General features: G+C 33.9%; 2 protein-coding genes across 2 annotated transcripts; one reads left to right on the top strand and one right to left on the bottom strand.

Moving 5' to 3' along the window:
* Nucleotides 1–428: 428 nt before the first annotated feature.
* LOC113359750 lies at nt 429–1,818 on the bottom strand. The gene is made up of 4 exons (XM_026603332.1): nt 1,753–1,818; nt 1,590–1,623; nt 844–1,466; nt 429–734 (listed from the first exon to the last, which is right to left on the bottom strand). Exons 1-4 carry the CDS (start codon nt 1,816–1,818, stop codon nt 429–431), a joined length of 1,029 nt encoding a protein of 342 aa, XP_026459117.1.
* A 2,450-nt stretch (nt 1,819–4,268) lies between these two features.
* Nucleotides 4,269–4,901, top strand: LOC113359751. Its single transcript, XM_026603333.1, has one exon. It carries the CDS (start codon nt 4,269–4,271, stop codon nt 4,899–4,901), a length of 633 nt encoding a protein of 210 aa, XP_026459118.1.
* Nucleotides 4,902–15,930: the final 11,029 nt, after the last annotated feature.

Here is a 15,930-nt window from a genome sequence, read left to right on the forward strand (position 1 = left end):
AATCAAAATTAAAACCATGAAAAAAGGTTTGATGAGTAGAAAAAAGAAGAAGAGGAGGATATGAAATTAAAGGATATAGGTTTAAATTTAGTATAAAGGTGAAGGACAACATAGACAATTTCTATTTTCAAGACACCCCTTAACACTCTTCAATAGATGGGAATAACAAAAATGGCCCCTAATTCCTTTCGAATGGCCCCTAAAAATGCTAGGCTGAAAAGCCTGCTTGTAAATGTTACATTTTTATCCAATAATTCCGACCCCTTTGAAGCAAAAGCTAGCTGACAAGGTAAAGGTACATCACTTGTACATTGTTCTTGGCAGAACAATGGGCTTCACGCAAATTAACCAACACCAGCATTTTCTTGAAGAAAAAAAAACTTGAAAAGTGCTCGACTTGTAACGATGTGCCTGGGATCAAATCTTCCTTAGCTACTCGAACTCTCACTTGTAAGATCTCTTTGCTCATCGGAGAGGTCTTCAATTTGATCAACATGAATGTGCAAAGATGCCAATCGAGTAACATTAACATATTCTTGTAGACAGTGAGCTGATAGTCCAGGAATGATCAATCCGACGATCCTAAATAATCTCAAGAACCAACCTTCACTATACTCAGGTCCCGCTATGTATCCAATAAAAAAGCTTCGAATCAGCTCAAAGCATGCAGTTAATATCTTATGCAAATATTTTGCTGGGTTGAAGTAGTTCTTGTTTGGTTCTTCTTCAACAACCTGCAGTTTAAAACAAGGACATATCCATTATATATATATAGCGGGACTCAAACACCCTTTTATCAAACCGTGGCCAACATTTTGAGTAAAAGAGAGATGGATCACTAACCTTTCCATGGTAGAGACTGTTGAAGTAGAGACAGGTCCCGGAATGCTTATACAAGAGACATTTATTATCAAATGGGACCCTAGGAACGATGTCATTACAGTAAACAAACCTAAAATACTTAATACCATTAATTCTAAATTGTTCCTTCACAAATTCTCCAGTTTTCTCATCCCCGATTCTTGGTTGCCCAAATGTATAGATTCCTTCAATCCTCTTTAACATCCAATCTTCCTTATGGAACGCTAACACCGTAGGAAACACAACGGCTAATGCCCCACCCAAGCTATGTCCAGTGAAAATCACTTTTGCCTTTTCGTTTTTTCTCAGTATGTCTGTTATTTTTTGCCTCAAAGTATAGTATGCAAACATACGTTTGTCATTCTCTGGTTGGTTGAGATCATGAGGCCATCCCAGACCCTTTTGTAACCCTAGAGCTTTCATGAAACCCCCATGCACTTTACCAATGCCCAAGAAATCATACCAAGAGATATCGATGTCACTGCTCCATGCTTCTAAATCAAAGGGTTCAGTACCTCGAAATGCCACTACTATTAGTTCAGGATCATCCGTTTTATCTTGGAACATAAAGGCCTGCATTGGGGCTTCATCTTCATGTTGATAATCTGCCAAGTGGGTGCGTGCGTCTAATTAGATCAATTAAGGTCACTTGGTTGATTGAGACATTATACAAGGGTAATTGCACAATAATCAACATTTCAAATTAAACAAGAAGCAGATAGTCATACCGTTCCAGAAATCATAGAAATAGAGAAACTTCATCTGCGTGACACAATTAATTTCACCACATGTTTAGTTTATTAATCATCAGTTATAATACTGCAGTGCGAACTTGGAACTATATAATATCCAAAATTTAAATGATCTACAATAAACTTAGGCGCGCATTACCTTCCACTTATCGGTTACAGTGGCTTTAATTAACGCTTCATTTTCATAAGACAATTTAGCAGCCATTGCGGACAGAGGTCCATAATACCGACTATCTTCACGTTTGATGTCTTTGTCTAGTTCCAGTCTAGTGTCTAAATTTCCAAGAATCGACATATAATTTTCAGAAGAGTTATCTGGTATCACCAACTTTACTGCAGATTCATACATATAAGCCACACTAAATTAAATTAATTAAGTTACCTCCATATATATATATATAGTTTATTCATAGGCAACATCCATATATAGTAAAATTCATGAAGATACTACTACTAACCTTGAGATAGGTTAAGAAAAAGATTGGAAAAGTTCTCATAATTTAACAAAAGGTTAAGGTAAGTTTCAATGATCCTGAGATGGAAGTTCAAGATGCTGGGGATTGGGACAAATATATCAACAACAATCAAGGTGCTGCAGCAGGACAAGGAAGCTCAATGGTAAATTTCCTAAACCATCTTTATTTAAAGTCTCAGATTAATACCCAATTCTTTAATAAAATCTGCTTTTCTACAAAACCAAATATGAACATCTTAGCTTGGAACATTCAAGGGCTAGGAAACAAACTCTCTAGAGAGAGACCGTCTAAAAAATTGCATTTTCAATTACAACCCAGACATAATTTTTCTATCTGAAACAAAGTCAACAATTGAAAAAGCTTCATTTATTTTAAAACAAATGAAGTACCCCAATGTTTGGTGCAATGAGGATAGAATTAGAGTGGGTGGTCTAGCTTTACTGTGGAAAGATGGCATGAACCTGGAATTTATTCATAGCTCTAAATTTATGGTGAATGTTATTATTACTAATCCTGAAGCTAACAAAGAATGGTTCTTAACATGTCTTTATAGCTCCACTTATGATAATGATAGACAGGTTCAATGGAGCTTCATACAAGAAATGGGGAGAAATATGAGTATGCCTTGGGTTATCATGGGTGATTTCAACTCAACATTATACAGCTATGAAAGACAAAGCTATTCCATTAACCCTACTCAATCCCACCCCATAGTTGTTAACACTATTACTTCTTTAGGCCTCATGGATATACCATTCACAGGATGCCCTTTCACTTGGTCAACCATAGAGATCAACTGAATCAAGTCAGAACTAGACTGGACAGAGATGTTTGCCTTCCCAATTAGATGAACCTTCACCCAAATGCCACTCTAAAAAATCTCATATCCTCTGGCTCCGATCATGCTCCAATTCTTTTAATCACTAACCCACAATCTGAAAAACTGAGCAAACCTTCCAGATTTTATGAACATTTTTTAGCAAACAAAACTTGTAAGGAAGAGATCAAGAGAAGTTGGAGTAGTAATGCTCAAGGAACTGAAGCTTTCAAATTCACCAGCAAGGTCAGATCTGTCAAGAAAGGACTCAAAGAATGGAAAATAAAGGAATATGGAGACACAGATAGGAAGATCAAGGAGGCTCAAGAACAAATTCAACAGTGCTTGAATCAACAAATTATAGACAATCAAGAACATCAAAGGCTCCAACAATAGCTGAAGAATTTATATGAAATTAAGAATAGAATAGCTTACCAACAGTCTAGGGAAAACACCATTAAGTTTCAAGATAGAAATTCTAAAAGTTTTCATGCTCAAGCTAATTACAGAAGAAGGTGCAACCAAATTGATGCTCTCAAGAACAAGCAAGGGGAATGGAAAAACACTAGAGAAGAAATTGTTGTCATACTCAAAGCACACTACCAAGAGACTGTTACTTCTAGCTTAATTGAGGATGATAATGAAATTTTAAATCTCATTACTCCATGCATCACTGAAGCTGAGAACAAGGAGTTAACTGCTATCCTAGATGAACAAGAAATTAAGAGCAATGTCTTCCAAATAAGAGCTTGGTCAGCACCAGGGCCAGATGGTTTTCAAGCAGGTTTTTACCAACAAAATTGGGAAGTGGTGGGAGGAGATGTGATAAAAATGGTGAAGGAATTCTTCAAGAATGGTAAACTTCTAAAAGAGCTCAATCATACTTTTCAAACCCTCATACCAAAAAACAATTGTGTTCAAAACCCTTCTGACTTCAGGCCAATAAGCCTATGAAACATATCTTACAAAATTATATCCAAGATCATGACAAACAGATTGAAACCCATGCTACACAAAATTATCTCCCCTTGGCAAGCAGAATATGTTCCTGGAATAAATATCATTGACAACACTGTCATTGCTCATGAAATAGTTCATTACATGAAAACCACAAAAAATAGCGATGGAGTTGTTGCAATAAAGCTGGATATGTCAAAGGTTTTTGACAGAATGGAGTAGAATTTCATCATCAACATCTTCAGAAGACTAGGATTCTCTGAGAAATGGTGTCAATTGGTCAATCAATACATATCTACCACAAGCATATCAATTCTTCTCAATGGTTCTCCAATTGAAACTATTCATCCTACAAGAGGATTAAGACAGGGTGACAGCCTATCTCACTATATCTTCATCACTTGCATGGAAGGTCTAAGCAGAATGATTCAAGATTCAGTGGATAGCAAAAACATTACTCCAATATATCCTGCTAAAGGAAGTCCTCCAATATCTCACTTGTTCTTTGCAGATGACTGCATTCTGTTCTCCTATGCCAAAATGAGCTCCATAAACAATATTAAGGACATCATCAACAAGTTCTGCAAAGCCTCTGGTCAAATGGTGAATCTCAGTAAATCAAGCATACACTTTAATAGAAGGATTGAGGAGGGAAAAAAGCAACAAATCTGCAATACTATGAATATGAATGTTATGCCCTTGGAAGAAAAATATTTGGGAATAAATCTATTCATAGAAAGAAAGAAATCCAACTCTTTCAAAAGCATAAAGGAGAAAATGCAGAGAAGACTGATTCATTGGCAAGCTGGCATCACAAATCAAGCTGGAAGAAGCACACAAATCCAAGTTGTTACAAACTCTAAGGCTCAATTTCAGATGAGCTGCTTCATATTACCTAAGAAAAATATAAATGATCTTGAAGCAATACAGAGAAGATATTGGTGGAATAGAAAACAAGGAAAAGGAGGATTCTTAAAGTCTTGGGAGAGTGTGAATATACCTAAAAGATGGGAAGGGATGGGTTTTAAGAATCTGTAAGTTTTCAATGAAGCAATGGTTACTAAACTGGCTTGGAGGATGATACAAGAAAAGAACAAGAAATGGGTGGAAGTTCTTAAAGCAAAACATTTTAAAAATGAAGATATTCTTCAAGAAGAGGTTTCAAGTAAAGGGAATTATATCTGGAGAAGTATAAGCACTGGAATCAAATGGGTGAAACAATTTCATATTTGGCAGATTGGAAATGGGAAGATAGTTTATGCTTTCAGAGATAATTGGATTGAAGGATACTCTGCAGCTCAAGTGCAACAAAATTTCTCTAACTATGAGGAATATCCTTACTATATGAAAGTCAATGAGTTAATTGATAGTCATACTCAGATTGGAATTTGAATCTTCTTCAAAATTACTTTACTCAAGATCAGATAGAGAAAATCAGTCACATAAAACCTTCAATGCAGCAAGAAGATGAAATGGTTTGGTCTCTAACTAGAAATGGCCAATTTACAGTTAACTCCACATACAAGGCAATTCTCTGTCAGCAAAATCAAAGTCTGGTTAACAAAGAGGAGGAAGCAAAGTTTTGGATGAGTTTATGACATCTGCAGATTCCACATAAATGCCAACTTTTTTTTATGGAAAGTGGCTCATGATATAGTTCCTGTGAATGAAAGACTTGGCAGATACAATCAAAATCATCAAATCAACTGCCAAAGATGTAATGAGGAAGAAGAAAATATCACCCACATGCTGCTCAAATGCAATTATGCCAGAGATGTTTGGAATGTTGTTGATCCTCAGATTGGCCAACAAGTTGATAGCATCAATGATATACAACAATGGCTAAGAAGCTGGAGCAACTCGAACAATAATATTTGTTTCAAAAAGGAAAACAACAGTTAATCTAATTACTGTTACTATGTGGTTCATCTGGAAATCTAGATGTGAGATCATTTTTAATAACAATAGATGTCCCAGCTCAAGCCTAAAACACAGGATTTTAACTTACTGTACTGAGAATAAAATCCACATAAATCAGTCAGAAAGTATAATCCAAGTTGACAGAAGCATGATAGGCAGAAATGAAGCTAGTAGATACAATAATAGATGGTGTCCCCCTCCTAGAGGAAAATTAAAAATCAACATTGATGCTTCTATTTTACCTAATCATAATATTGCTGGTATTGCTCTAATCATAAGAGATTTTACAGGGAGGATAGTGGAACCAAGCTGAAGCAGTGGCAGTGCTTAAAGCTCTTCAGTGGATTGTTCAGTTGCAGATTCAGCAGGTCATAGTGGAAGGAGACAACAGAGAAGTCATGGAAAGTGTCAAGGGGCCTCAAATTACTACAAGATGGGAGGATGCCAATATTATCAGAGATTGTCAACATCTAGTTAAGTGTCTAGGGAATGTCCAAGTTTGTTTTAGAAATAGGAAGTGTAACCAAGTAGCTGATCTGCTTGCTAAGTTTGCCAGAAACAATAATTATACTAGGAAATGGAGTTCTGAGCTCCCTCAGTGTGTCGAGTCTAGATTAGAAAGTGAAAGAATAGTGATGTAATGCCTTTGGTCGGCTTTTGAGCTTAATGAAATTCTTTCCTGTTTTTCTTTCAAAAAAAAAAAAAAGTTTCAATGATCAAGCCCATCCAAAACATGGGCTTAGCTAAATGAAGTAAGATTTTTTGTGCAATGACAGATACTACTAATATCCATCGATTTTTTAAACCATGCACCGTCATCCCTTCTGAACACTCCACAAATTTGCTGTTTTTTTTTTGATCGGAAAAGAGGTATTTATTAAGGAGAAAAAGAATGTACAAGGAGTCTATAGAGAATAGACTAAAAGAAAATAAAACACAAAAGCTAAATTAGTAAAATACAGTTTCCCAATTGTGAACTGGGTACTCAAAATTGATGTGAAGTTTCTCCCCAAAAGCAGCTGCCCAAGTAATAACCAAAGTCTTTGTATCGTTAATCAATTCCAAGTCCGTCTTATCCTCAAAAGTGCGATTATTACGTTCTCTCCAAATCACCCAAAAAACAGCCGCAGGGATGAGTCTCCAAGCAACTTGGCCAAAAACAGAAAGTTGATGATGTTGTCATGAACGTGCAAGAGCTTGTATAGATTCAAGAAACACCCAAGCCCATTTTTTTGGCATGATACTGCACCAGATTTTATAGGCTACCTTGCAGTGAATGAATAAGTGATTTTGAGATTCTGGGAGGTTACCGCAAAGGATGCAAGAGCTGTAGATGTCCATACCCTTATTTTGAAGCATATCCAGAGTATTTAGACGGTCATGAACTGCACACCAAACTAAAAAATTGATTTTAGGTGGAACTTCCTTTTGCCATACGAAATTGTGTGGAAAATCCTTAATACCAACATCTGCAGTCATAGAGGCGTAAAGTGACTTCACCGTGAAAGAACCAGAAGAATGAATAGCCCACCTTCGAGTATCAGGTAAGTTATCTCTGATAGGGGAAGAAGAACCAATAATGGAGAAAAGTGATGCCAAGCTGTTAACCTCAGAATTAGATAAAATTCTTTTGAACTCAAACTTCCAAGAGCCATCAGGTGAGGTGTGTTCAGCTAAGGTTGTCAGCTTAAGTTTATCAAGTTTATACAAATCATGAAACAAGTCAGCTAAACACTTTCTACATATCAAAATATCATGCCAGAAGGAGACTACAGTACCAGAGTGTATACAAATTGTTGAGTTTGAAGCTACAAGAGTACCAGTTTCTGTGATAGTTCTCCAGCAAGAAATTCCATGAGGAGAAGTAACCGTACCAGGGATCCAATAAGAGAAGCTACTTCCATATTTTTCCACAATAAGCTTGTACCACATGAGAGATTTTTCTACTCCAAACCTCCAACACCATTTTGCAAGTAATGCTTGATTCATAACTCGAAGATTCAAGATGCCTAAACCTCTCATCTTTTTATCAGCACACGCAAGAGACCAATTAATCAAATGAGAGGTATTACTGCCTTTTTCATTATGATCCCATAAGAAATTTCTCATCTTTCTCTCTAAGATATTAATAACGAAAATATGAGCTTTGAAAAGTGAGAAATAGTACATCGGCAGTGAAGTAAGGATGCACTTGAGAAGAATCACTTTACCTCCCTTTGTGAGAGAGATTTTGTTCCAAAAAGAAAGTCTTGCATCAAATCTTTCAATGACAGGATCCCATATAACTTTAGATGTATTTTTTGCACCAAGAGGCAAACCCAAATATATGAAAGGAAGAGTGTCTGTTCTACAACCAAGCTCTGTTGCCCATGCATCAACTTCTGGAACTTCACCAATAGCAATGAGTCTTGTTTTAGTAGTGTTTACTTTGAGCCCTGCAATGTATTCAAAACACTTTAGGATTGAAAACAAGTTAATCAGATCTTCTTTGTTATTGTCTAGAAAGAAGATTGTATCATCAGCATAATGGAGATGATTTACAATCTGACCTCCCTCTACCATAGAGAATCCATTAATCAGATCTTCACAAATTTTCTGTTACCAACGTTCTGCGAAAATAAAAGACGTAACAAATCCCATAAACTTCCTTCAAGAGGTTTCAAAACCAGATATTCCTCCGCGAATTCCATGTCACCACCACCACCTCCACGGCTACTTTCCTCCTTGTAAGACATGGCCAGAGAGAGAAGTATAAAATGTGTGGTCCGGAATATTAATGGTTTCGATGCTGTTTATATAGAGGGAAAGAACCCTGAACCTATAATCGTCTGTTTAAAAGGTAAAAGAAGAATACATAGCAACTCTGCTTGTGTCATGTTTTACACATGTATACACTGACATCCACGACCCAGAGCGGAAACCACACCCTTATCTAATTGAAAAAAACTTACAAATTTACGATATTATTCACTAGTTGATTAGAGTTTGATCATGATGTTCATGATATAAGTCAAATCATAGAATTATACACTATTTAGTGATCAAGGTCAGGGACCTTCATTTTTCTTTCTTCCTTTAATTTGTTTGTGTGAAAAGGATGCTGGAAATGGTAACATGCATGTCCCATAGAGGCGCAAAGAAACAAACGGTTGCGAAGAGAAGGAGAAAGGTAACAGAATATGGTTGCAGGACTCGGGACAGAGAAAGACAGGTCTGAAAATGACATTTTCAAACCCAAAGCAATTGGTTACTGATGCATCCGTTCTCTTTATACCAGGCTGCATGGGAGCCAGTTTTAGACCATATAGTGATGTATGCAGTCTGAACACATGATTAGGAAATGCATGTTACCATTTCCAACTGAATAAAATATATTTATTAAACAAATTTACTTTCATACCCTTCAATTTATTAATACTTATATAATTATTCATTAACCCTAATTCTATCCAAAGAGTAACTCAAATCAAATCCTTCTTCTCCAAACCCTTGACGACACCACCATCACTTTCTCCGTCCTCACCATCACTTTCTCTGTCCCTCTATTACTACAACTCCAATACCATCACAACCACTTTCTCACATTCTCCATCTCATTTCTATTGCCAACCGATCTTCTATTGCTTCTCCAAAGCTTGAAAAATCCTAAAATGAAGTTTCTGCTACTAGATTCTTAATATCAGAAATCAAATCGGTGGTCAATCAGGGTTAGGTTTTGGATTAGCTTCTGAGTCATTGATTTTAAAACAATATCATGACGATACTGATTCGCTTCCGTTTGGATTGAGTTCTTAGATTCGTGAAGTTGATCTGAAATTGCATAATGGTAAATAATATGAATCAAAGCTTACAGTGAAGAACAGATTGATAATGAAGGGTTTTCTTAAATTGGTTAATGGGTTTTGATCGAACCATAGTGTGTTATAACCAAAACCTAATTTTATACAAAAATTGGAGAAATCATCGTCCAATTTACGGTTTTGGGTAGATTGAAATAAAATAAGCAACGGCAGTAGGATTCAATGTTGGGATATCTGTTTTTAAAAACATTAATTAATTTCCAAATTTTTATTCTCTCAATTAAATGACTTTAAATGTGACCATTATTCTTTTTCTTAAAGAGTGAATTTATTTTGTTTTAATACCAAAAACAGTTTTTTATTGAGTGAGTTAATTAAGCTAATTAACATTCTAATAATGTCTTTCATTTACTCACATTTATCTCCTTGACTTTTAAGCAAAAATCAGAATTTTTTTATGAAAATGATTAGGAGAATTTTAGAAGACTTTTCTAATGAGTGAGTTTTCTAATTTGTTTCATTATATTAAAATCAAAATGAACGTCTTGTGAGAAAGAAAAACAAGCGTGTGATCATTCTTGTTTTTTATAAAGAGTTCTGAGCAAGAATGAAGTGTCACATCCTCTCACCGTGCAAGAGTGATTGTGTAAGAGATTGATCTCGGCTGTTTTATCCTGGGGACGATGCGACATTGAAGAACTGATTGCACAATCTTGGACAGGGCCGTGAAACGTCTTAAAGAACGCGACTTAGTCCGCGACTCAGCCATAACAATGTTTTGTTTGTTTTTTTGTGTGATTATTTTGCAGGCATAATTCAGCAATTGTTCCAACAATTTTAAGACGTTTATTCTGCTATGGATATCAAAATAAAACACTTGCTCAAACACGATAAGTATCATTGTTTAATTTGTTTTATAGAATTATATGAACGGTATACTTTTTTCTTTAACGATTTAGCATGATGCTTGGAATTAGGTTACTTGGTACCTAAAGTAAATTTATGACTGATGTTAATGTCTAGGAATTTCATGGATAAATATTTTTCTTCATTAATATTAAAAAATAAAAAATTGATGATAAACAAATGTTTTTAAGATGTTGTAGAGTTCCTACAAGAAAATGAATTGGGTCTAGAAATTTTTACTTGATATACTAGACATCATGAGGATAATGCAAGTTAAATTTCAGAATATTTGGATACCAAAAAGTATTTTTAAGATATTTAATAAAACCGCATAACTTTACTGAAATTTTTGACGGGCAGAAATTTATCCTTAATAGAATTCGTATGTCCCAATCTTTGTATAACTATTTTGAATTTGTGTGAAACATGAAACTTTTAAATTATGAACTTATCTTCGAAACTCATTTTGAAATTTCTTATTTGGATTTTTAGATTCAGAGATGTGGTGATTTCAAAATCGTTGTGTACGTTTGTCCAAAATAGGAGATGATACTTGACATTAGAGATTAAAGATTGAGATGTAAGAAATTACATTAAAAATCATGCTTTGATTCTAGTACTTCATAGTCTAGTTTTTGTAATGTAAAAGGAGATCATTGTTAGAAATCAAACTACTGCACCACAGGTGTTTGATAATATGCTTAGTAGAAAGTTATAACTACATGTATAATGTTATGACTATATAACTTTGAATCTTTGTTTGAAATTTAAGAGACACTTGAAGTGATATGTTTCATTTGATTTTTAAGTAATTATGTGAGTGCATACCTTACTTATTTTTTGGCTTCAAATGCTCACATGTAAATGATTGTGGCAGGTGAAAATTCACTTACTTGAGAAAGTTTTTATTTTCCAATGAAATAAAAATTGCGGGAGATTAATCGATGTGAGGAGCAATGAGGTTGCTGATTTCTTTGTTGGTGCGCAAAGAATGAAAAATTGTTTATAACCAGTTGAGCTTTAAAAGCAATTGAGGTATGTTTGATGAACTATTTGTAGTAATTGTAGTGATCAAATAATGGCATTCTAAAATGAATAAATTGATTGTTCAATCTTAGAATAAATTTTAGGGAAACAAGATATTGAGAATTATTGTGTATGACAATAAACATGTGACTCATATAAGTTTGGAACTTATGATATGGAATTTTATACGAACCAAAAACCGAAATAATTAGAGACCTAGTCAAAAAAAATGTGAATATCAACTCTCACCAAGAAATGAAGATAATATTGATTATGAGATTATTTGCTATTCTTGCATGGCATTGCAAGGATATCAAATGTTATTAACAACACTTTTCAAGCTTAGTTAATGCGAATTGTGGATACGGTGAAAGGTTGGTATATATTGGTGTTTTACACCATGTTTGTTTTGATAGGTTATGGTTCAAAAGTTGAAACAAATCGTTTGAAAGAAAGTGGTGTTGAGATATACTCACATCACTAGGATTTTCGGTATTGGTATGATCTCAAAGTTTACTTTGGGAAGAACAATCTTGTTAAAGATGTTCATTCTTCCGAAATGAGAAAGAATTCTGGTTTCCACCTATCTTGTTATTAACAAGATTGAGATTAGAAATTTTTCGAATTTGATCATTGCACTACCACAAATGATATGTTATGGATAAAATGTTTGAGCATAATATTGCAATTTTATCATAACATAAATTGAATTTTCAATATTTGAAATATCAGATTTTGTCACGCTTTTTAAGAAATCAATGAGTTAGTGATGAATATGAGAATGTTGTATTTTCTTATAAACTTGGTGAATATTTTGAGTAACATGTATGTAATCTTACCTAATTCATAAAAGCATGTACACTTTGAAATCTTACGCAACTTGCAATGTTTTTTAATGAAATAAAATATTTGAGAATTTTATAAATACTTGCTTGATGCTTCTAGTAGCTTGTATTAAATATGATCATTTGAGTCGTGAGTTAGGCGATATTGACTTTACAAAAATTGTTTGGATTTTCATTCTCTATATTGTGTAACATTTTGGGTTTTGATCATTGGCTCATTAGTTTTTCACAATTTTTGGAGTCTTTGGATATTGTTTTGAAATTCTTGTTTGAGTCAAAAAATAGTGGGGGTTCGGGGTTCCATACCCTATGTTTTACAAACTTTGATTTAAATTAGAAGAACTAGAAAAATGAAGGTGACGAGTAATTCACTAAGAATGAAACTAGAAAAGCATATAGTATAGTGAGACCAAATTTTAGTCATGAATATTTTGTTGCTTATAATATGAAAGATAACTTCTTATAGAGAGTAACTTTGTTCTTCAAACTATTAAATCTTTGGCAAAAAGTTTTTATGAGCCTATTGTTTTTAGACAAGCAAACAGAAAATTGTTGACTCTTGCATTGATGTGACTAAATAACTTACATGCTTTTTTTATCATGTTGTTTCTACGATGTATGATATGTTATAGTCATACTAGAAATATGCAAATTAAAGATGAGAATCTATGTAAACCAAGAATAGAAAACTGTGTAGTTTCTACAATAAAAAAAAGCATATAAGTTATCATTTCTATTCTAAAAAACAACTTTAAAACAATTTATAAAATAAAAATTGTTTTCTTGATTCATTCGAATGATTTCAGAATTGATGAAAGTGAAATGCACAATACTCTTTGTTTTGTACGCATAGGTGATTTGTTGAATTTTTATTCTAACTTATGAGATGAAAATGAAATTGAGAACATGCTTAATTTACTATTTGACATGAAAGACTTGAACAAAGATGGTGTATATTTTTGAAATGATTTTTTTTTCTTTCTTTAGATCAATTTTCATTTCAATGAAAATAGAATTTTTAAAAGAGACAAAAATATATATAGTCTGCCTGTGAACAAGTTTTCACTCATTTGGTTTAGTGTTAATGCTTTTGAGATTGTGTGTGATTGCACTAGACATGAGTATGGTAGCTCAGTATGCTTCTTTTCTATGTGATTGACTATATATATATAAGTATTTTTTAGTGGGGATGTAATATATTGCTTCCATAGTGGGGGTTTTATATTCATATTTACCAATGCTAGTATGGAAAATTGATAAAATATTGAGAAGGTTATGAGGTGTTTCAAACACATCTTAGCCTAGAAATACACTATCTAAATGGTTACCGCAATCCTTTAAGGATACTGCGAAGCTGATTGGACATCCTTTCAGTTGAATCCTCTAAGGGATGGAGTGATTCAATCCTCTATAGTGGATAGAGGAACGGACATATTAATCCAACGTGATAGTACCGCGGCTATTGCAAGAATTGAGAATGTAATGACAACTACAAGAGTTGATGTTATGAGAATGAATTATATAGTGTCTGGAAAGAGATTTCATTAGTCCTTTGACGAAAGGATTGATAAGAAGATGCGAATACATCTTAGGGATGAGGTTGATGCCCATTGAGATTGAGTCATCTATGATGGATACCCAACCTAGAAATAGGTTCAAAGGGACTAGACGAAGTTGTAAATGATATGGATATGCGAGAATCATGCTTTTGAAGAATTCATCCCACAACATGATATCTTGAAGCGAGTAAAAGGTTGAGTTTAATTTTAATTTTAAAATTTTAAACTCTTAACGATGTTTATATCTCTATTTAGAATGGGGTACTTTCAGGAGTATTCTTGATAAACTCACCTATGTGAATGTGAAAGTGTGGCCGCTTTCTATGAGAATATTGGCAGTTCTCTAGATCATTCATTAAACTGGGATACAAGCAAAGGGCCATAATGTGCTGGCTTTAGACTTTACACTAGTATAGTCGTGTGTGTTAAGTAATATTTTATCTCCTAGAGTTCAAGACTTATGTTCACTCTATGGTCAGATTATAAGAGAGCCTATTAACACTACGTAAAGGTTCAAGTCGCGAGACACCTTTGCTTATGAAAAACTCTGTATGTTCTTGCTCAATGTTTTGAAAAAATACAAGTGGGGGATTGTTGGGATATATGTTTTTAAAAACATTAATTAATTTCCAAATTTTTATTCTCTCAATTAAATAACTTTAAATGTGACCATTATTCTTTCCCTTAAAGAGTGAATTTATTTTGTTTTAATACCAATAACAATTTTTTATTGAGTGAGTTAATTAAGCTAATTAACATCCTAATAATGTCTTTCATTTACTCACATTTATCTCCTTGGCTTTTAAGCAAAAATCATAATTTTTTTATGAAAATGATTAGGAGAATTTTAGAAGACTTTTCTAATGAGTGAGTTTTCTAATTTGTTTCATGAGTTTAAAATCAAAATGAACGTCTTGTGAGAAAGAAAAACAAGCGTGTGATCATCCTTGTTTTTTATAAAGAGTTCTGAGCAAGAATGAAGTGTAAAAGTTTCACATCCTCTCACCGTGCAAGAGTGATTGTGTAAGAGATTGATCTCGGCTGTTTTATCCTGGGGACGACGCGACATTGAAGAACTGCTTGCACAATCTTGGGCAGAGCCGCGAAACGTCTTAAAGAAAGCGACCTATTCCGCGGCTCAGCCATAACAATGTTTTGTTTATTTTTTGTGTGATTATTTTGCAGGCATAATTCAGCAATTGTTCCAACATTCAACAAATAATCAAAAAAGAAAAATGGTATTCTTTTTATTGGTATAAACTTGCAAGTGGTATCGATGGGATTATAATCGAGAAAATAACTAGGTACTGGAGTGAAGCTTGTACAGAAAATTTCCAAATTAGTTTTGATGGTTTTATTCAAGAGATGACGAAATTGAAATGAAGGTGGATAGGTGTAGGTTGATTTTTTTATACTGTTTCGATTGATTGATGAATGAATTGTTTTCGTTGATAATCGATGGATATAAGCAAGATTATGGTCAGAAAACGGTGGTGGTCGGGTGGTTTTCAAGTCTGTTCGGAAATGGAAGAGAGAAAAAAGGAACGACAAGAGAAAGTGGTAGGGAGAGTTGGGTTACGTTAGGCTAGGTTAATTTTGAAGTGTGTCAAAAGTATGTGCGACGATAAGGGTAATCTAGTCCAACTAAAGGGTAAAATAGGAAATGTCAAAATACTTAGCTAATAATTTAATTAAATTTTAACTTAACAGAGTCCACTAAAGTCAACGTCATTTCCAAGTACCGACCTCTAACTTGGACAAATGTTAGACCAAATACTAACTTTGGACAGAATGTAAGTACTAAAAATCAATTAACACTAATTATTAACATAACCCATAAAGTTATACAAAATTTTTGTATAGAGCCCAAAATAGATTATCAAATCCGTAAATCAAAAAAATAAAATTAATTATATAATTTTCCTAATTAAAGTTATGTAAGATCTATGGCATAATTGATGACTTTTGAGAATACTCAATTCAATTTAATACGGGTGTTCTTGTATATACC

This window comes from Papaver somniferum, chromosome 3 (genome assembly GCF_003573695.1).
Source record: "Papaver somniferum cultivar HN1 chromosome 3, ASM357369v1, whole genome shotgun sequence".
In the NCBI taxonomy this organism is placed as follows: domain Eukaryota; kingdom Viridiplantae; phylum Streptophyta; class Magnoliopsida; order Ranunculales; family Papaveraceae; genus Papaver; species Papaver somniferum.

Coding starts and splice junctions, on each gene's coding strand:
- LOC113359750 (XM_026603332.1), bottom strand. CDS start 1,818: ATGGCTGCTAAATTGTCTTATGAAAATGAAGCGTTAATTAAAGCCACT. Junction 1,624..1,752: donor CTGTAACCGATAAGTGGAAG/GTAATGCGCGCC, acceptor TGTGTCACGCAG/ATGAAGTTTCTCTATTTCTA. Junction 735..843: donor ACAGTCTCTACCATGGAAAG/GTTAGTGATCCA, acceptor TTTAAACTGCAG/GTTGTTGAAGAAGAACCAAA.
- LOC113359751 (XM_026603333.1), top strand. CDS start 4,269: ATGGAAGGTCTAAGCAGAATGATTCAAGATTCAGTGGATAGCAAAAAC.